Here is a 22,766-nt window from a genome sequence, read left to right as displayed (position 1 = left end):
AGATAACATGGCTTTTTTCATTACAATGATGTAAACGAACATAAAGGTTGGTTGTCATTACATGATGCCTATTCTAGGTCAACAAATCAATGACATGTTAGTGGAAAGAAGTATTTGATGGAGTTGGGCTCAAGCAACTAACACACTTAGATTCAAAGCACAACATTGGCTAGGATTACATTATAGGTGGAAAGAACAAAAACTACAACACAAGTAGGTCTCCTAACGCGAGGGTTTACAAAAGAGTGAATTAAGATCCACTCCCCTTAGGCAAAACTACAACACATTTAGTAAATCTGAAATTACATGAAAGATTACACGGCGTCGAACACTAAATTACACAGAGATTTAAAGTTACATGGTTAAGAGCAACCTAGTATAACTAAGGCTTACTCCAGAAGTCGGGATAGACGAGAGCAATGGAGAAACAACAAGATAATAATTATCCAAAACATGGTGTATGACCAACAGATCCAGAAACAGAAGACTGAGAAGTCAAACATCGTGAACCCTAAGACCAAACTAACCAACGGTAGACTTGAACTTCTTCAAAAACTAGATCCCTTCTCAGATTACACCATCAACTCTGTTAGACGAACCCTAATTTCAGGGTAGTGGTCTATTTACTGCTCACCACAAAGGGAAAATGGGAAAGCACTGACCTGCGATGCAACTGGAAGTAAACCCATAGATGACATTTCTAAAGTCCCGCCACCAACCCAGTCAAACATAGGAAACCAAGTTATGTTTCTCAATTTCTGTTCCAGTTTCCTGTTAATTAGACAAACAATGCCAAAACTTGAATTTGGATTTTTTTTATCATAAACACTTAAGGACTTCCGGAGTGTATACTAAGAAAAAGAATTTTGATATTATCTATTGTGGCTGCTAAGTAAAGGTCTCTCGATGTATACTAAGATGTTAACTTTTAAAAAATAACTTACACAAAAAGACAACTCATGGTTTCGCTGCTACTGTGTCATTTCTAGATCATTGAGAAAAAAATCATAATTGCTGCTACTAACTTTCATCTATTTTGCTGCTCCAAGACTATATGAACAGTTCTACCAGTTTGGTACTCTCAGTGCACACCAATGCTACAAATGTACTATTAACTTTGAGTAACTTTAAAAGCATCTAGATTCACAAACAATCAAAATGGTCATAGAGTATGACAACTATCCAAAATCTGGTCCTGTTTAACTTATAGCTGAAGTAAATCACAATAGAAGAAATTGTCATCTCACTACATAGGTCTGTAGCGTCATTAGAAGGCCACAATTTGATCCATACAAGAGCGCATCACTGCATAGAAATGATAGGTAAAATAGAAGAAAAATAGGTGAAGCTTACATGTGTTAGAGTTTGAGCCAAGAGCAGTAGGAGGCATATAGAAGACATCAGATTCTTGCAAGGTATAAATGATACTGCTGGTCAAGGAGCTTTTTGATACTGCTGGCCGGTCAAGGAGCTTCCTGTCAATTAGACATAAGATTCATGCAGTACTCTCTCTCTCTCTCTCTCTCTCTCACAGGAACAATACATTCAGTTTTAGTTAATTTGCTTGTAATTGCACAATGACATTCAGTTTCAAAAATTGTCTTTACTTAACAGGAAGAGGCGATGGGGCTAATTTTAACAAAAACAACACAGGCATAATTCTTCAATATAAATTAGACGATTAATATTAATTTGCAGTGCCCATCATATATCAATTATAGAACCCACACAATATCAGGATTGCAAGCATAGGCCAAGATGCCTGAATCAGTCATCTAGTAAAAAGAGAGCATAGGTTAGCCTAATTTCATTGAGCAAACTTTCCCATTCATAAATCATTTTCTCAGTGGCCTAGTGACAAGTAGATAGCTTTTAATGAACTGCAAATAGACAAAAAGAACTTACTGGTTCTAAAATGTCCAAGATACACACATTATATGATCACGACACCATCTGTTGCAAGATATGCACATTTGAGATAAGTCAGTTCAAGAAAAGTGGAAAATAACGGAATAAGGAGCTATCATAATCAATAGCCAAATACTATCATTGACTAATATTCTCATCACTGCAATTTCTAAGATGATTCAAACATTTCACATAGATGTACAAGATTGATATAACGCAAGGGAGGACTTGCTGGTTCCCAGTTCAAGACATAGGAGTGAACATCTAAGAAGACGGAGGAACTCTCGCACTAGCAGAAGACCATAATTTATTACCACTTGCACTCGCAAATGATGAACACCTAAGAAGACAGAGTCGCAGAGAAGTACCTGCAACTCTCGACGAGCAGCACTGAGATCTAGCGAGAGGAACGCCGCACGGCCTAGGGTGGGGCAGCGAGCGCGGCTCCACGTGGCCTCGCGAGGGCTGCCGCCGCATGGCCGAGGCTGGGGCGACGAGCTTGACTCTAGGCTGCTAGGCGAGGTCTCCATGGCGTGGACAACGAGATCTGTGGTGGCAAAACCCCTAGTCGGCCGGATCAGAGCAGGATACGACGCCATGGATCCCGCCACCCTCAACCAAGTTGTCGTAGATCCCACCCCCCTCGACCGAGCTGCCATAGATCTGGCCCCCCTCGACCAAGCCCATCCTGGCGACGCAAATGGAGGTGCCTATGCCGGGATCCAGAAGCAGCCACCACTAGGATCCAGCCACCACCACTGGGATCCGCCCGCCACCACCGCCGTCACCCACGCGCGGGATCCCGCCGCCCTACGCCCTTCGGCGCCGCTTGTGGTTGTGGATTTGAGAAGAGGAAGGAAATGAGAGGAGAGAGGAAGACAGAGAGCGAGGAGAAAGGGAGCGGCGTCGGCGGGCTGGCAGGCTGGCAGGCCGGCGGCGGCGACGAGAGAGATGGGGAAGACGAGAGATACCCGGGAGACGAGAGAGTGATTGGGTGGCGGCGGTGGGTCGGGTAGGGGCGACGCGGACCGGCGGGACGGACACGGCCGCGCCTTCGCGGGGTAGTGGTCGCGCCGTCGGGAGATGGAGGGGGAGGGGAGGGGGAGGCGGGCGGGGGAGGGGTGGCCGCCGACGCCGGAGAGACGACTGGCGGCTGTGGCGGTGACAGGGTCGTGGAGCTCGTCGGGGCTAGGGTTGCAGGGGGAAGGAGGGAGGAGTAGAGGAGGGGGAGGCCAGCGGGGGAGGGATCGGTGCCGGCGGCGAGGTGGAGCTCGTCTGGCTAGGGTTGGAGGCGGCGGGGTCAGGTGCTTGTGCGACTGAGAAATGGAGATGGGGATGGGATGAGAACTGGAGATGGGGACGGGATGGGAGCCATGCCGAGCGTACAAATGTTCCTGGTCGGTGAATTGTTTTTATCTGATGACAAGGAGGAGAGGCATTAAATGTGTCCACCTGCCTGACTTGTTTTTATGTGATGGTAGCATGGAGGGGAGGCATTAAATGTGTCCACCTGCTTTCAACCTACCCTGCGTAGGTGAAGATGTTCAGTGCTTTCAAATTTACTTATTAAATTTCTGGATAAGCACAGTGATGTAAATCCCCCTACCGTAGTAACTTTTTGCATGCAAAGTACACCTACAGTTTATATTGTCCTTCTATGTATGGTCATTCAATTTTTTATCTACTTCATTGAATGCGTCCACTTGCTTCATCTATCCACTACCGAATGCACGGAGGAAGATTGGTTGTGACATGCTTCATCTAAGTCGTGGAATTTCTATCTAACACATCAACTAAATAGAACATATGTGGACACCCTGGAAGACCGCCTAGAGGGCGTGCCTTCATATCTCTAATTACGGTAAAAGGAAAAGATACACCCAATCTGACAACACATGCAGAGGCCAAAACCATTTGCGCCGATACTGAAACCGTTTCAAGCTCAGGCGAATCATTCGGTGCTTTGCTAATTGGCTGTCTTATCTCACGTTAATGCGCTTTTTTTCCCAAAGCAAGATTCAGATCACAGAAGAAAAGGAAAAAAAAAAGTATCTGGAAGATCATGAAAAAAGAACCTCAAGCCCCATGCGCCATGCATGCATGGAAGTAGGATGACACAGTACATGAGCAATTAGTTGTTCCTACCAACAAAGCATGAAGCACGATTAACGATCGAGTTGGGAAGACAGAATGAGTGACATGAACACACGGTACAAGTGTTCTACGGTTCGTTAGGGCGGAACACACCATTTCTTCTAGCATGCATGCATGCAACCATGGTAAGGCATATGTAAAGATAGCAACGGGGACCGATCCCCGATTCCCCGCGGAGAATTCCCCTATTAGGGGACGGGGATGGAGTCAAATATGCCCCCACGGGGATCTAAACGGGGAGAAAACGTCCCCCGTCGGGTTTGGCGGGGACGGGTCTGGGGGAGCATTCCCCGTCCCCGATACCCGCATCCCCGCCCCGTTTATATACAGGCTTTGCTCTCTTTCCTGATGGCCCAACCAGCCCACGAAGGCCCAATGTCTTCTGAGTATATATAACAGCAATAATCCTAGTTCTACACCTTTGTGATGATTAATATCCTGCTTCTTGCTATTTAGCTATTTTTGGATTGTGATTCGTGGTGTACTCTAATATTGTGTCGATGAACTCATGTGAATGATGATGAATTAACCTGAATGGTGATGAACAAATGCGGGGACGGGGATCCCCGACGGGGATTTTTTTCCCTCGTGGGGGCGGGGATGGGGGAGAAATCGTCCCCGTGAGCTTTGGCGGGGACGGGGACGGGAATTTTTTCTCCCCGCGGGGACGGGGATGGGGAGGCAACCTCCGACGGGGAATTCCCCGTTGCCATCTTTAGGCATATGTATGCATCTGCCAATGAAAGCATCTCCAAGATTTCCATAAATCTCTTCCTAATCCTTAGTTTTTAGCAAGATAAGAAAAAATCCATCTCCAACAACTCCTAATCCACCTCCTAATTTTTTAGAACTTTGAAAAAGTCACCATGGTCCGCGTAAAGTTACGCGCTTCAGAATCACGCGTATCTTCTCTCCCGCGCATGTTTGTCGGGCAATCTAGAGGTGGAAGGACGTGGAAAGAATAAAGAGTATGAAAGAGTTCCTGATACAAATGTACAAGAGAAAAAGAATATATAAAAGTAATTAGAATAATTTAGAAATAATATATGATTCCTGATGTAAAATTATCTTCTATATTTTATATTTTAGAAGTGGATTGTTAGAAACTTTTAGAGATAGTCTTCTTTATTCTTTCCGATATTTTTTTAGGAATTGTAAAACTTGATGTTTTTTTTAAAAAAATATTGGGAACGCTCGAAGATGCTCTGAGAAGGCAACCACCAATAACATAACATGGCGCATCGTAATATCAAAACTTAAAATTCATTATTTTTATCATTTTGGTCTCGACGCAGGACATCCAAAAATTAAACTAGCAAGCCGCAAGCTACAGTAGCTGAGGCGTGCATGCAGGCACCGCCACAGAACGAGACACTCTCAGGGAGGCATGCATGCACATGCATGGTGGCGGCCGCCTAGACCTGGGCCCTGGGGACGGCCTTGCACACCAGCGGCGTGGCCATCTCCAGCGACATGTTGAGGCGCTCCGACAGGTCGACGCCGCCGCTGCCGGCCGCGGGGGCCCACTCGAACTTGTGCAGCAGCTGGGCGATCCAGAGGTGGGTGGTGGCGAGGGCCAGCATCTTGCCGGGGCAGACGCGGCGTCCGGCGCCGAACGGGGCCAGGCGGAGGTCGGTCCCGAGGGCGCTCACGTCCTCCTCCTGGAACCGCTCGGGGCGGAATTTCTCCGGCTCGGCCCAGATGGCGGGGTCGTGCGCGATGGACCACATGTTCACCATGGCGGTGGTGCCGGCGGGGATCAGGTGGCCGCCGACGTGGGCGTCGTGGATGGCGAGGCGGGCCCACGACAGGAGAGGGCCAGGCGGGTGCATGCGCAGCGTCTCCTTCACGATGCACTGGATGTAGGGGAGGTTGCCCACGTCGGCGTCGGCCACGCCGCGGCCGCGTCCCACGACCGCGTCCAGCTCCGCCTGGGCCTTCGCCTGGATGTCTGGGTGCAGCGCCATCCTCGCCATGATCCACTCCATCAGGATGGCCACAATGTCGGCGCCCCTGAAGACCATCTCCTGAACAGGACAAAAACAACGGAAAAAACGAGCGTGAATTCAATGCGGCCATTTTTCCATGAACGTAACGTTAAAATGTGTGAAAGAACATCCATTTTACACAGCAAATTAAACTCTATCGAGATCTTACCCAAAGAACAGCGATCATGTCGGATTCGGACAGCTTCTCCTCTCCCTCGAGGTCAAGAAGGACGTCGACGAAGTCACCCATGTACTCATCGTCGACTCCTCCATTTGCGCGCCTCGCCCTGTGCTCCTGGATGATCTTTCCAACGAACACTTCAACCTTCTGGACTAACCTGTTGCACCGGCGGCGCACGCCCTGGAGGTCGAGATGCTTGATCAATGGCAGGTGGTCAGCCCAGTTGAACGTGCCCAGGAGGTTGTAGCCCTCGGCGACCATCTCGTCCAGAAGGACGCCCTCTTGGCTGTCCATTTCGTAGTGCTTGCCGAAGACGGTGGCCATGATGTGGTTGAGAGACGCGACATGCAGCACGCGCTTCAGGGGGACCTCGCCGTGGCGGGCCATGGCAGCGACGACGCCGGAGACCATGGCCTCGCCGATGGAGACACGGTGGTGCGCGGCACCCGCCACGCGGCGCTGGCCGAACAGGTGGTTGGCGGCGAGGCGTCGGATCCCGCGCCAGTGCGCGTCTCCGGAGGGTGCGAAGCCCATGGCGCGGTGGAAGAGCAGGTGGCGAGCCGCATCCTTGATGGGGCGGTCGCTGAACGCGGGGTTGACGAGGATCTCTCGCGCCGTGTCGGGCTGGCTCGACACGACGAGGCGGGTGAGCCCGACCGAGAAGGCCATCAGTGCCTTGCCGCCGTCTATGGCGTGGGACAGCGCCGCCAGGGTGCGGTGCGCCACGGGGCTGGAGAGCGCGGTGACCACGCCCGTTGGCCCGGACGCCGGGCGGCGGCAGCGGGAGAGCGCCCACGCAGGACCGCCGGGGTAGAGCCACAGGAGGACGGCGGCTACGATGAACACGGCCATGAGGGGCGGGAGTGGAGAGGTGGTCGGGAGGAGGAGCAGGAGGAGCGAGTCCTCTTGGCCGGTGGCCATGGTGAGCACCATGGCTGATGAGTGAAGGGTGATGAGGGGTTTTGATGGAGTGGAGCTGGTGTGGGATGTTGAGAGGGAGGGAGCCTTTAAATAGGGGAGAGTGCGGTGAAAATGACTGCTGATTTAGCAACTGTAGCGGCAAAAAATTTACTCATTTTCCGTTTAAATTGCATGCTAATAACTGCATTATATTATCAATATCAAGGCGTGAAGCGTGATCGAGAGCCTTCTTTGTTTGAACAATAATAATGCATTTAAATTATCGTGTTACCTTTGATATAAATGCCTTGATTTTTCCTCCTGATTAAAGCATTATGTGTGGACAATAAGATCGTCTATTTAACAAAATATACAAATGGTATGGAATAAATCTTTATCTCTATCTCTACTCTCTACCTCATATTAAAGAACGAAGAGTTTTTTTCAACCCGCTTTTTTATTTTCGAAACTCCCTTACCCCCTCCATATTCCGTATGTGACTAGGATCCATGATTCATGCTCATATGAGTTAGAGTGACTTTGCGTCCAGCAATAGTACAAAATCCAACCTCAAAATGTATTGAATACAAACACATCTGCTAGTCTATATCTGTCGGTGCGAAAAGTGACTAACTAGTAAATATTTGTCGTTTTGCCGTACGTTGTGATCGGATGTGGCCTAGCACTCAATTTGAGTCGGGCAACGTGCCCTACGTCCCTACGTCCAGTTTAAGTCGGTCGGTGACTTTATTCCTGAGCCCAGGTGCTCGAAGTTTGCAGTGGGGTTACAAACGAGTGGGAGTAAGATGGGGTGTCAGAGGCCCGGTCGGACTCTGGACTGAAGAACCAAGAGTGACGGGATCTCCTACGTGCGCTAAGTATTGGAACGTATGCTCTGTGTAGCTTTAGAATGTCTAAACCTAGTAGAGAGTGAGTCGAAATGATCCGTTTGTTGTTTTTGTTTTGTTTTTGTCGTTGTTGGGAGAGGGTGCATCCCCTTTTATAGGTTTAAGGGGATGGCCTTATAGGTGAAAGAGTGTGCGCGCGCGCGCGCCGTCAGGTACAAGACAGTTTATCAGCGCCCACAATACTGTTGATGGCTAGATGCATGTGGTAGGTTCCACTGTGTTCTTCTGGTATGACAAATGTCGTCGCCTACTATACTGTAGGACAAATGTCGGCGTCCACAATATTGTTCCTGTTCTGATATGTCTGGAAGGTTATAAAGTACCCTTCTGATATGACCCGACAGTACTGTCCTGCAGGTGTGTAGGGTACAGTCCTCGATATTGCGGATGACTTGAGCGCCCTGCTTTACTTGCTCCGCCTGTTTCTTTGGGTCCTTACCAAGCGGGCGCCCCCGTTCAGTTGTTTCCCAGTCGGCTCTGACCACGCCAGTCGAAGAAGAGCTGTAAGCAGAGGTTCGATGTACTCTCGGTCGGAGAAGCGGGTCGGAGTCGGAAGCAAGCGTCGTCCCCTCCTTGGCCAGGCCTTTCGGTCGGAGAAGCGGGTCGGAGTCGGAAGCGAGCGTCGACCCTCCTTGCCAGGCCTTCCGGTCGGAGACTGGATCGCTCTTCCGGACTATCGTTTAGGTATTTGGGCCGACCCAGGAGTTGCGTGTCGTTCTCAACGTTGTCTGCTGGGCTGAGCTTTTGCTGGGGAGCAGGTCCATTAAGGATCCCAGATTTATGAACCCGACAATATATATACCTAATAATAAAGAGGCAAAATTTCACCCTATTTCTTTCGTCCTGCCCATTCAATTCGGGCCCAACCGCTGGCCCATTCTCTCATGTTGGCTTGCATGTCATCGCTACCGGCCCACTCACTGCCTCGAGTCCACTCCTGTCATGTCGATCCTCTCGATAAAAAAAATATACGTCTCCGTGACCCATCAACATCGTCGCTTCTCAGGGTCACGCAGTGCCGCCGTTGATGATAGGGATGGCGGTGATGACGGCGTGGAGGGCACGGACAAGGTAGTCCGGCCGCTCGACGCCTGGGTCCCTGAGCGTGGTGGGAAAGGAGACGACGGAGGCGGAGGCGTGGCCAAGGTTGACGATGAACTCGGTGAGGATGCGGTCAGAGATGCCGAGGTGGGCCTCCAGCTCCTAGCAGACCTTGGAGACATGCGAGAGCTGCGTGAGCCGACGCATCAGGTCAACTTTGGAACATCGAGTACAGGTTTGTTGACCCCAGCTTGCTATCTTAGCATGTGTTTGGTTTGGGAGCCAAATGGAATGGGTTGGGTCCATCCCACTTTTCTGGGTTGATATCAACCCATCTCGTGTTTGGTTACAGAGATAGGTTCAACCTAGTTTTTTGTTTGGTTGGAGGATACAGTGGGTTGGAGTGGCTCCATTCCTTGTTTGGTTAGAGGGATGAGGGTTGGCAGGGAATATGATCACCTCTTTGGTGAGATTACCATACATTGCATATATCTTCGCTTCTAATCAAGTTCAAAGCACATTCATGAAAGGAAAATAATATTCAATGACACGTACAAAATCTCATGCATCAGGTTCAAGCCTTACTTTAATAAAGCAAGTTCAGTTCAAGCCTTACATGATAATAATTAGATGTAGCCTTACACATCAAGTTCAAGCCTTACTTGAATAAAGCAAGTTCAAGGCATTACATAAGTTCAAGCCTTACATGATATAAGTTCAAGGCTTACACGGTTGGATAAGTTGTACCAAAAGAAACATCCCACTCATCCAACATTGCCCTTACACTCCAGGAAACTTATCACTGATGAACATTGAAAACCAATGAAGTTGGTTCTCGTATGGCAGGTTATAGAAAGATCTAGCAATAGTAGGGTTGGAACACAAGTGAAGATGGTATGCAGATACGTGGACCGAATTAAAACCAGGAAAGGTATTTAGGATCTGAAATAGGTCATCTGGCAACTCATTTTCTGGTTTGGCAGCAGATTTTATAGCTTCAGCGATATTCTCACCTACACTTTTGAATACAGCAATCAGCCCCTTCTCCTCAGTGTCAACAACCTTGGCCTTCTTGCTGGGTCTAGTAGCAGATGATGGTCTACTAGTAGATGATGTTGCCCCTTGAGTTGTGTGACCATCACTCAAACCATTTATAGTAACCTCCTCCTCATCTTGGCTATCAGCCTCGTCTTCTCTACCTAGAGCTGCACTTGAGTCCTTTGCAAAGTTGCCTGTAGCCATGCTATTTCCAAATATTGCCTCCATCTCTTTATAGTGCAAGATGGGCTTGTTCAAGAACTCAGCATCAGACTTGTGATCCTAGAATGGAGGAGAATTTGTAGTCAAAATATGAAATGATAAGTCCAATTACAAAAGAATTGAGCAGCAACTTTACCTTCACATGGCCATTGTAGTGCTCATCATCCAGTGTAATCATGCAGTTATCTTCATCAAACAGTGCACCACTCAACTTCTTAAGTTTAATTATCTTTGCCCACTTTTCTGCCATGTCTTTAAATGATTCTTGACTTGGTCACCGGTGCGAATAGTGTTGAACTTCTCATTGATAGCCCTAGCACAACCATTATAAAAATGTTTCTTGAATCCCTTCGATGTCTTCAAACCACTAGCCACCAAATCAGCTAGGTGACTAAGCATGAAAGTAGACATTGCTGATGTCCATGTAGCATGGTCGCTAGTTGCACCAACTTCCTCAACTGCATCCTCCATTGCCTGCCATACAAACACAAAATCAGCAAACGTTACACATGATTGAGCAACAAATACCTCCTTACAAATGGATTTCAGTAACAAATATGTCCATACAAATGGATTTCAGCAACAAATATGATCTTACAAATGGAACTCAGCCACATATGTCCTTACAAATGGAACTCAGCCACAAATATGTTCTTACAAATGGAATTCAGCTACAAATTTGTCCATACAAATTCATTTTTGCAACAAATATTAATTAACATTGTTATTTTGCTTGTCGCCCACATTTGATCTGCTAGTTGCTGCCTGAAATTAACCATAGCAGCATGCTCATTTGCTTGGCCAGTGCGTGTTGAAGCATGACTATAGGTAGGCAAAGTAACATCCTCTGTAAAAAACTCATCATTCCCATCTTGTATAACCCAATTGTGAATGATGCAGCAAGCACATACAATATCTACTTGTGTTGGAAAAGGGAAGAACGGGGTAGCATCATCAAGAATTTTGAATCTTCGCTTTAGCAACCCAAAAGCACGCTCTACTGTCACACGAAGAGATGAGTGCCTAAGGTTGAATAATTCCTTCTCGTTTTGCACCGAATTAGTGCCCCACTCATTTAAGTGGTACCGAACACCACGAAAAGGGGGCAAAAATCCTAGTTTGGCTCCATATCCAGCATCCACTAGGTAGTACTTTCCTATCATTTGATGGACAGATTCGTCACATGTCTATATACAAAAATTTGTATGGATAAGTTGAGAGACTGCTAATCTATTACCTTGTGGAACATGAAGGCCATTCTCACGTTCTAAAGCATCTTGTAGCACTAGAGCATCATGTGCTGTACCCTCCCAACCAGCCAAGACATAGGTGAATCGTAGATCAAAATCTACAGCTGCCATTACATTTTGTGTGGCAAATGATTTCCTACCACGAAAAGCATGCTCAATATCCTTAGGTACAGATGCTCTCACATGTGTACCATCAATTGCTCCAATACAATCCTATTTTTCAATATGTCCATATTAGAGACCATATGAATATAAATCTCAAATATCCAAAAACCAAAAACAAGAATAAGCCTCACACCTTAAAGTAAGGATCCCATCTGGAGCTCCCTGCAATTTTGCTTGGTATGTCCATAGACGGGGGGCTAACTAGTTCCCCTCGTAGCTCACCAATAGCACGCAATACTTTGTTGAAGTAGCGGCTCACTGTTTCTCCCGATCTATCAAAATTAGTTCCAACTAACCTATTCCTAAGGTTATGTCCCACAGTGTTTAGAAACATACCCACTTGCTGCTCAACACACAGGTGGATGGTATCTTTCAGTAAACCACGATCTCTAAAAAGTTTGCAAAACCAGAAGTACTTGTCTCTGTTAAGTTTTAACATGTTCAGACAAGTTGTATCATCCTTCCAAATTTTGTTGTTTAGATATTCTAGTCTAATCCTATCCCTTTCCTCTATAGGCCCATAGGTAATACCAATCCTTCTTGCACCACGCTTATGTTTTCTAGTCTGAATAATCAAGGCCATCATTGACAACAACATGTATGCAGCAGCAGCAAAAGTTACAATCTTGGTCCTCTTTTCCATCTACAATACAAGACATGACATTGGTTCTGTTTACAATCGCTTAGCAAATAAATTAAAATTTCCAAACCACACAAGATTAAAACATGGATTGCAATTTGTACCAAATACAGAGATGCACATGCTAGGGTTTCTTACCTTGGCTGCAGAGGACGAGATGGCCGACCGTGGAGGCCCAACCGTGAAGCTCGACGCCTACAGGGGAGGGAGGACCATGCAGTGAGGTTCCAGGGGAGGGCGGCGTCGGATCCCGGCGACGCTCCGCGACAGAAGAACGGAGGATGGCGGGGAGCGAGGACCGACGACGGCAAGCACGGACGGGAGCAGGGAGGGAGGTCGAGATGGCTGGCTCCACCGGACCTGGGAGGCGTCGGCGCTGCCGGATCTAGGAGGCAGGCGAGCAGCGCTGCCCTTCGGCTGTTCCCGCGTCGCAGAAATGAGGGGGTGAGGATAGCGCTGCGGGACTCCGGGTGACCGACGCCACGAGTAGAGGACGCGGGTCGGCGTCGTCCGCTGGTTTTGGAGGAATCCAATCGACCCACGTCTCAATGGTATATTCTGTACCAGGTCGAACCCAGCCCACCTCACTTTTCATCCAAACGCGGGTTCACCTAGCTCCAACCCGCTTCAACCCAGTTAAACCCCCAATCCAAACACTGCCTTAATATAATTAGTTGACAAGCTATATTTTTTGGTTGTTGCCTGCTGGAGCAAAGGGAATCATACGAAACCAGCTGTGTGATATATAATAAAGATATAAAAGTAAAACTGAATAATACAAGAGTAGTAGCACGGTGAAGAGTTATATGTGCCAAACATATATGCCAACGAAACCAAAGAATTATGACACTTATTTGTGTGCATGTAAAAAAAAACCACTAGAACAACAAATTTGACAGTAGAAATTTGGAGTTGCCAAGTGACTAGTGATTGAGTTGCTAAGTGTCCAGAGTTACAGAGTGCTATGAGTGGCTAATTACTTAAAAGGTCCAGTGGCTGAGTAATCGAGTAGCTGAGTTATGAAGCGCTTGCTTGGCCGAGTGATATTTTAAGAAAACAATTCATTATTTATGAGTAAATATTTTGTGCTTTTGCAATGAACTAGGTAGCATGTCCCGTGCGTTGCTACGGAACAACTAAATCTTTTGTACTAAAAACATACGGATCGCACGATAAGATAACAATACTGTTAAATTAAATACCGACGTCAAAATGACATTTAATTCAAAAAGCAAAGTTCATGAAATTAACACAGTCACGGAGAGCGCGACGTCGCAGGCTCACAAACTTTACTGTATAGACTTTTCTGTGATACGGCTAAGATAATATTTTATATCGGCAGAAAGAATTCTACGATATCCATTTCTTTCATGCGCCAATAAATCCATGAATAAGTTCCATTGCATCTCCATATAATCATGTACACACATGTTCGAGTATATATGTAAATAGGTTTGCTATGGAACAGCTAAACTTTTGTATTAAAAACACACGGATCGCACGATAAGATAACAATACTGTAAAAGTATATGACCGACGTTAAAGTGACATTTAATCCAAAAAGGTAAGTTTATGAAATTTACACAGCCACAGAGAGCATGGAGTCGCAAGCTCACAAACTCTACTGTGTAGATCTTTCCGTGATGCGGCTAAGATCATTTTTTATACTGGCAGGAAGAGATTTCCGATATCCATTTCTTTCGTGCGCCAACAAATCCACGAATAAGTTCCACCAATCTCCATATCATCTTGTACACGGCGTTGGCAAGCGAATTAGCCACAACGTATGTAATTAGTTTTATAATTAGCTCATGTTTAGTCCTCCTAATTGATATCTAAAAAATCAATATGACAGAGACTAAAGTTTAGTCCTGGGATCCAAACACCCCCTAACTCTTGACTCCTGCTGGCTGTTCACTTGCACCACCATGCCTATGTGTCTGCATGTATATACTCTAATGCCAGAACGTCTAAAATGGTCTTTATTGTCCACCCTTTAAAAATATCATAACTTTAAGGTTACCATTTGTTGTAGGATTAAGATGCTTTGCACTGATCCATGAGGGTGTCCATGAGAGTCGAAATTTTTGATGCCATTATGATTGTCTAAGCTTACCAATCAGACAGAGACGAACTTGATTGTTATAATATTTTCAACACTGCTTTCATATACTCCCTATGTCCCAAAATAGAATTCATTCTCGCTTCCCGAGAAGTCAACTTTTTTTTTTGACTTCGACCAATTATATATAAAAGAATATTAATATTTATAATACATAATTAGTATCATTACATAGACCATTGAATATATTTTCATAATAAACTTATTTGGAGATATAAATGTTGCACGTATTTTTTATAAACCTAGTCAAAGTTGAGAAAGTTTGACCTGCACACATCACATAACGACTTATATTTTGGGGCAGATGAAGTATATACTAATAGGAGTAGTCAACTGGAAGTCGTCATGAACACAACAATACTTTCATATTATATGCTAATCGGAGCACGAAGAAACGTAGGGGAATGGACCTATATACGAATGGTGGGAATATTCGTTTAGGAATTTGTAGAAGGTTCACCAGTCTCACCATGTATAACATGCACATCTTTTATTTGGCACCATTGATGTTCTCAAGGAGCAACCACTTTTTAATTTCAGGTCTGCATGCTGGAAACACTAAAATTAAGGGCTAACCTCATTGAGTCGTCTTGCTTGATCTTTGCCAATTGTTTCCTTCCATGCATGATTATTGTTTCCTTCCATGCATGTAGTCATAGGTGATCGATTTGTTTCCTTCAAAGCAGGCGGGGATCGCAGGGATGACAGTTTCTTTTTCTATCGTGCGGGGTATCGTATGGCCGGAAGGGAGGAGTCTTGCTTGATCTTTGCCAATTGTTTTCTTACATGCATGATTATTGTTTCCTTCCATGCATATGGCCTCAGGTGATCGATTTGTTTCCTTTAAAGCAGGCGGGGATCGTAGGGATGGCAGTTTCTTTTTCTATCACGTGGGGTATCGCATGGCCAGAAGAGAGGAGTCTTGCTTGATCTTTGCCAATTGTTTCCTTCCATGCATGTGGTCTCAGGTGATCGATTTGTTTTCTTCAAAGCAAGCGGGTATCGCAGGGATGGCAGTTTCTTTTTCTATCGCGCGGGGTATCGCATGGCCGGAAGTGAGGAGCGACCCCAAAAAAAAAGTCACACAAAAAAATAGTCTTACTTTTAGTCTTTTTAGTTGTAGGAGAAGAAAAAAACTATCAAGATTGTATTTTAAATTTGATACAAGCTTAATATGTCATTGTTATATTATTATCAACATTAATCTATAGTATGCGTGTCATTGTCATCGTAAAACAAATATAGATTTAAAATTTTATAGGAAAGGGTAAAACAACAAATAGATATATGTCGTTCCGGTCTGTATTTTCCATAAATGTTTGATGATTGTTTACTCCCGTTGCAACGCATGGACATGTTTGCTAGTTAAGACTAAAGCGAAAGATAATAAGCGCGATACATGAAATAATACACGTAGATATGCAATGATGCACGCAAGCATGTCATACTTTACATAGAAGGTAGACCATTTTAAATCTCCCAATATAGGGGCCGTTCGGCTGGTGCAAATACCAGCCGGAAAACGCTGTTTTCGGATGAAAAACACTGTTCATGCTCTCATAAATTCCTCCAAGCGAATAGGACCGTATAGTGACATGCAAAAAAGTTTTCGCGACCGCAAACTGTAATGTGTGACTGTTGTGCTCTCGTGTGACCGCTCAACCCCACACCGGCCATCTTCAGCCACGGCTTGCTGACACTTCTAATAAGTTTAGGGTCCTTTTGGATTGCAAGATTTTTTTTCTTCTGTTTTCTACGTTTTTTCCGTGAGAATAAACGGACTCTTATAAAATTTCTACACCATTTCAGTGAAATTCCTACGTTTCAAAGGGGGGCTTAGTGTTTAGTTTACTGGTCTTTAATTTTATTTGCTTTTTATGAGCTCTCTAAATCTAGCACGAGGTTGAACTATGTAATGAAATGATTGATTGTAAAATTCTACGCACAATAATATGTTGAACTACTTCAACAAATCTATGTGTAAGATAGCCAGCATCCGTTGTTCGTACAGCATAATCTACAACCCCTTTTCGGGCTTTATATATTCTGTCAAAGAAAGTCCCTCGCGTAAATTGCTTTGAATAGGTAAATCAATCATTTGTCCTTGAGGATCCGCCATTAACCCTCTCATGGCCCCGTTTGCTGGTCTGAAACTTGCCTGAAAAACACTGTTCCGGCTGAATTGTTGTGAGAGAAAAACACTGTTCCGGCTGAAAAAAGAAGCCGAACAAGCCATTTTTAAGACAAGCGAACGGGACCCATATCTACTAATTGGTGTACGTGAGATGCATTTCCTCTGGCTCCTGAAAAAGACATTAGATAGTCTGGATTAAAATGATCGGTTATTCGAGAATTCGAATTCATTTCTTGTTTCAAATATTCACCTGTAGCATACCACTTGTAGCATACCATATCTCAACGGATTGGCGTAATTTTTCTACCGCGTGTACAGCTCCATAATAATAGTGTTTCTCCAAAAGAAAACTCTGTTGTTCCGCGTCTTGGACTAACCATCCTTTAGAGGGTATTGTTAAAAGATCCTCGATTCCTAAAGAAATCGATGTAGTAGTGGCTTGATGGAAGCCCAGAGTCTTTATTTGATCCAGTATATGGGATGTATATCCCATTCCGAAATGATCTATTAATCTGCTAATAAGCCGTTAGAGGCCGGAATAAGATTTGTTTTTTCCCTAAAAAAATGATGCCAGATGTGAGTGTATAATGGAAGGATGCCTTCGTCGAGACGACGCTGAAATTCTAGAGCCCCTACTTGCTGCCACACCGCCACAAACCATACCATCCTCAGCATGTACAACAGCCATGCAAGCTCACCGGCCAGCAAAACCTGAAGCTAAACAAACACGATCTCACGAAGCCTGGACCGGTGGCGGCATGGTGGCGATCTCGACCAGGGTCTTGTGCAGCGCCTGCGGCTTGGAGAAGAAGGGTGCGTGGTCCGCCCCTTTCAGCCGCAGCACCTTCTCCGGTGGGTTGGCACCACACATGCTCTGCTGGAGAGGCAGAGGAATTGCGTTGTCCTCCGTGGTCTCCACATAGAACCGCCGCACCGAGCCGTAGTTCTCGGCAGTGAGCACAAGCTTCTCCAGCACAGGAGCGAAGGGGATGGGCCTCATGGACACCGAGGCCAGCGACACGTCCTGCACAAGCACAAGGTTGGGGGTGTCACAACTTCAGAATTCGGAACTAGGATTCAGTGATTTGATTGGAGGTGATTGTCAGTGACAGTAACAGAGTACTCCAAAGTCCTACCTTTGAGGGGCTCTGGTTGAACAACAGGTCTCTAAGCAAGGCCCTGTCGATGTTGATGGCGGTTGGAGGACGGTCCTTGCCGTTGGAGTAGACGAATTCCTGCGCCTTTTGGAGAGTACCGTTTGTGTCCATCTGGAGTGGAAGGACGGCATCAGGACATAATCATAGGAGACAATGCTAATTTTGATGCCAGACAAGGCAACATTTAATGTTCTTGTCTTTTTTATTCGTTAATAATGTCAATTGTTCAACAAATTAACTCTGGGACAGGAGACCAACCTGCTGTTGGAACATGTCAAGGGCACTGTTTCCATTTGTCAGCATTGCTGCACAAAGGAAAACGGCCTTGGCAACTTTGGATGGGAACATCTCCATTGCATAGGATACACAGACACCACCAAGATCATGAGCGACCAAAATTACCTGCATAATGTTGGAGGTATTCGATTGTTATATTTCTGGTCAGATAGGAATATGCTCAAAACAAAATCAAACAAAGCAGGGATCTTCACATAAGTCTAAACACACTAGTACAAAAGTCTCTTGAAAAGTTCATATGATGCTTTGAAATATCAATATTGGCATTGCTAAAAACTTATCTAAAAAATCTTGGAAAATATTGAGATGATGCATTGTAGTGTACACAAAATATTTCCAGGGATTGTTTTAAGAGATACAGATCGACTTGAGTGGCACTCAACTACCTAAGTCACTGGTGCATACATAATAATATTGTCATTCCCAAGCATCAAATCATAACTAAAGTTAGGTGGGGGCTTAGGTGCTGCACCATAATCTGGGACCACTTCAGTCTGGGATTTGAGAATTAGTTATGATGATTCCTGTTATGATTGTGATCTTTACAGAAAGAAAAAGTCTAGAGAATCTAGCACTTACAAAATTGATTACACAGAATGTCAGGCATACTGTACTTATGTCTATGGTTTTTTTCCTACTTCAGTATTTGTACATTGGGTGACTAAATGTAACACTATTAAAATCTTACCATCCCAAAAGTGTAAAGTCCAACCCGAGTCCATTGACATTTAGATTAACACTTCACTCACAGTTTTCATGCTGATGCACTATCTATTTTTACCTACAATGTGCGAGATGGAAGAAGATACCATTGGCGGCCTACAAGATCCTAAAGTATGGCGCTGTACCAAAATCCATGTGCCTGCAATTTACCATGCTTATGCAGAAATGTAGAATACAATTTTTTTGCAGGAACAAGTATTACTTCGCCATTATAGAACTCTCAGCTAATGGTAGTTTAGTAGCTGTCATCCCAGTTTTTATTATAAGATTGTTAAGGACTACAGTCGAAGCATGAAAGCGAGTAAATTACCAAATATCATGCACAGTGCCACAGTAGTCAATGGATACTACAAGATCCCAAATCGAATGTAACTTTCTAAATATTCAAAGTATCTAAAATTGATATATGGAAAGAGAGCTAACCTTTTCAGCACCACCTAAGCCTTTAAGGTAAGACGTAAGTGGTTCAGCGTACTCTGAAAGACTGCTAATCTTGTTTGTGTCGTAAGAATGAATCCCAGAGCCTGTTAAGTCGATGGCGTTAACTTTGAACCCACTATCTTCAAGAAGTGATATACTCTTGTACCAACACCAAGCACCAAATCCACCTCCATGAACAAGAACAATGACGTTGGTTTCCAAATCCTTAGTATTCAAATCCTGTTTGAGAAATGAAGTTAAAAATTGCGGTTATATAAATCCAGGAACACGAGTTGTCAAACACTAGAATTCAAATGGGAGGAAACTAGACAAAGACAAAGTATCTGAGGTCCTTATAAATATGCACACAATATACTGAGTCACAAATGTGGACTGTGGAGATGATTGTTTGCTGATAAGCACGAAAAGAAAGAAACGCTTCTAAATGTCAAATACCATGCTGATTCTGTTCAACTTTTCACAGTTTCCAACAAATTTAGAATACCAGCGTCTGCATTCGGTAGCTGACAGATGACTGAAAATGTCAAACACAAACCTCCCAATCCCAATCATCCTCGGTTTCCTTAGTGGGCGCTATCCTCTTACTAGTCAACACCACTGTTAGTAGTAAGAAATGCCAGTATATAATATACTCAAGACAAATTAGTAGCCATGCCGGCTGCCCATCCCGTTCATGATCAGGGCAAACCTGGGAACAGAATATCTTGTGTCGATACTGAAACAATTTGAAGTAAACAATATCCAGATCCCCCACCAATGCACAAGTTGGGACCTCCTAGGCTCTCCTTTGTCCTTTCTCCAGAGCAACGAACACACAAGCCAATATGACCACGCCAGAGATAGAAGCAACAATCAATCAGTTTCTACAGCCCCTATGCATAAGAGCTTCTGAACAAAACCAATGTATGACCAACCACTATCAGTCAACAACCGAAGTTTCCCAGATCCTCTAAATTTTGACCAGATCAGTGCTTGGTCGTTGTGAGATAACAACTTGTTCACACTCCTCTCAAGAGTATTCATCAACTACAGATGTTAAAGTCAGGTCTTAGTCTATATGTTGATAACTACAGATGGAAGCAAGCACGTGCATTGCACCGGTTCGGATTTGCAGGCGTTCCGATTTTAACGGTCTCACCCACATATGGGCTATGGCCTATGTTAACCAGATTGCCCGGTCCCACTAGACAGTCACGAAGTGCGAAATGTAATCGCCTGCCTAGTTCTTACCAGAGCCAATTCGTACTTTCGTAGAAACAAATCAGGGGTATATTCGTCCTCGAAGCAGCATCGAATTAAATTGCAAACTGTCCAGGCATTGAGGCATGCCATGATGCAAGACAATAAATCAGAAAAACGAGAAAAATCTGAACAACCAAAGATCATGCCTTTCTGGAACTGAGTCAAATGAATCGAGCAAACATGAAAGGAATCTAAATTTCATCGAAAGAAACGTAAGAAAATAGAACCGCGACAGCGAGAGAACCGAGTAGGGGGATCCCATAGCCCCTGCGTTCCTTACATTCGACGCAAGGACAGCCAATCGCAGTGGAAACTCGCAGAAACGAAGGCATAAAGTCAAACGAGACTGCACAAGAATTCAACGCGGCGCACGCGGCGGGACGCATACCAATGACCAACCGAACCAAGCAATGGGGGACGAGAGGCGGGCAAGCCAAGCAAGCTATGGAGGAAGGAGTAGTATGGCAGGATTCTCACCTTGGCGAGGAGCTGCTGCGGCTGGAGCTCGGGGTCAGCGAGCGACCTGGGGCGCGTGCTGCAGCTCCGGGGCAGCGGCGGGCCCTGGCTCTGGCGCTTGGCCGCGTACCGCACCGACGCGGACCGCTCGAACGCCCCCAGGCCACCGGCGGCGCCCCTCTGCCCCAGCACGAGGGCCGCCGCCGCGGCCAGCGCCTCTTCGTCTATGGACACGGAGGCCTTGGCGGAGTCCCTCCCGCCGCCGCCGCCACGGCCGCGGGAAGAGGTGGAGGAGCGCCGCTTCGCCTGCAGCGGCGGGGACCTGTTCCCCGATGGGCAGGGGTCGGAGAGGCAGGACATCAGCGAGCCCATCGGGCCGAGCCGGGTAGATTCGGAGCGGGGAAAATCCTTTGCCCTTGGCTGCTCCGGTGCTGCTGCCGCGATTCAGGGGAGCTTGACGAGGAGGGGAAAGAAGAGGAAGCAGGGGGCGGCAGGCGGCAGGCACAGGCAGGCAGCGGGCGCTGCAGAAATGGCAGGCAAAAGGATACGAAAATTTATACTTCTTCTGGTACCGCCACTTTTGCACATAAGGGCTCCTTGTTTAAGGAATTTTGTTTCAGGCTACGACTAACCTTTATTGGTGCTTGGAAGTGTCGTGTTCAGGTTCAATCTATGGAAATTTGGTCGGGCGTCGTTTTTTTGACTTGTACCACGCAATTGACATTTGGAACCGCGAGTCATTATCCATCGCTCCTGGCCTCTCCGTCCTAAAATAAGTGTCTTTATCGGTAAATATAACTCTTTTTGACATATACATCTACTGACAGTCTGACACACACGGATACTGGTACAAAAAATGAAACACTTTGTCGGAGAAAGCCTTAACCCCTTGTACCATGGGGGAGAAAAGGCGGGCTGCCGTCATATGCTTATGTATGCTCAGTGAATTATTCTTGTCTTCATGAGAAAACTAGAAAAAGTGAACAGCACATTCATTTGTGCATGTAGCTCTCGATGAACATTCAAGTTATTCTTGATAGCAGAAGGTAGGAAGTTTGAAGCAAAATTTACTTGTTTCAGGGCCTATGTAGGGCCTTGTTCTACCTATGTAAGGCCTTGTTCATTCTAGTGGAGATTGAAGAAGGATTGAAGGGTGTTATTAAAGATTGAAGGAAATCAAATTCTATAAAGGTCAAAATCATCCTAACTCTTTCCAATCGTTTTGGATAGGAGATCAACCGAACAAGTTCTAAAATAGTAGTGTTTTCTGTATACACGGCCGGGAAGCAAGATCGCATCCAGACCGATCAGATTGAACTGGCTTGTGTTTGAACATTGACGTTTACGTGGCGAGACGAGGCAGAGAAAAGCCACATATGCTCTTCCGTAGCGTCAAAATGCGAGCGGCATATTTGGTTGTCCGGTTAATACTTAACAGCAGCAGTCAGCAAAGTTACTTCTTCCGTTCTTTTTTATCTGTCGTTCTCAGGAAATCAAACGAACTCAATTTTAACCATGTATATACAAGAAAATATTGATACTTAGCCCTTGTTTAGTTCGCGAAATTTGGATTTTAGGGTTACTGTAGCACCTTCGTTTTTATTTGGTAAATAGTGTCCAAACATTGACTAATTAGGCTTAAAACGTTCGTCTCGCAATTTCCCACCAAACTGTGCAATTAGTTTTTCTTTTCGTCTACATTTAATGCTCCATGCATGGGCCGCAAACATTCGATGTGATAGGTACTGTAGCAACTTTTTAGATTTTGGGGTCTAACTAAACAAGGGCTTATGGTAATA

The 22,766-nt window shown here is 45.4% G+C and overlaps 3 protein-coding genes across 3 annotated transcripts; all 3 read right to left on the bottom strand.

Annotated features, from left to right (window-relative positions):
- Positions 1–5,306: 5,306 nt before the first annotated feature.
- LOC136547146 (cytochrome P450 78A5-like) lies at positions 5,307–7,190 on the bottom strand. Its single transcript, XM_066539117.1, has 2 exons — positions 6,220–7,190; positions 5,307–6,089 (listed from the first exon to the last, which is right to left on the bottom strand). The coding sequence occupies exons 1-2, from the start codon at positions 7,162–7,164 to the stop codon at positions 5,478–5,480; spliced, it is 1,557 nt and encodes a 518-aa protein (XP_066395214.1). The 5' UTR covers positions 7,165–7,190; the 3' UTR covers positions 5,307–5,477.
- A 1,857-nt stretch (positions 7,191–9,047) lies between these two features.
- Positions 9,048–12,398, bottom strand: LOC136544532 (uncharacterized). The gene is made up of 7 exons (XM_066536666.1): positions 11,889–12,398; positions 11,578–11,803; positions 11,030–11,496; positions 10,619–10,814; positions 10,477–10,526; positions 9,987–10,400; positions 9,048–9,242 (listed from the first exon to the last, which is right to left on the bottom strand). Exons 1-7 carry the CDS (start codon positions 12,396–12,398, stop codon positions 9,048–9,050), a joined length of 2,058 nt encoding a protein of 685 aa, XP_066392763.1.
- A 4,600-nt stretch (positions 12,399–16,998) lies between these two features.
- LOC136547145 (putative methylesterase 11, chloroplastic) lies at positions 16,999–21,486 on the bottom strand. Its single transcript, XM_066539116.1, has 5 exons — positions 20,989–21,486; positions 19,252–19,488; positions 18,067–18,210; positions 17,788–17,919; positions 16,999–17,675 (listed from the first exon to the last, which is right to left on the bottom strand). Exons 1-5 carry the CDS (start codon positions 21,337–21,339, stop codon positions 17,385–17,387), a joined length of 1,155 nt encoding a protein of 384 aa, XP_066395213.1. The 5' UTR covers positions 21,340–21,486; the 3' UTR covers positions 16,999–17,384.
- Between the last annotated feature and the right edge of the window lie 1,280 nt (positions 21,487–22,766).

Source organism: Miscanthus floridulus, chromosome 3 (assembly GCF_019320115.1).
Source record: "Miscanthus floridulus cultivar M001 chromosome 3, ASM1932011v1, whole genome shotgun sequence".
Taxonomy (NCBI): Eukaryota; Viridiplantae; Streptophyta; class Magnoliopsida; order Poales; family Poaceae; genus Miscanthus; species Miscanthus floridulus.
The sequence above is the reverse complement of the archived record's forward strand: the minus strand, read 5'-3'. Positions and strand labels throughout refer to the sequence as shown.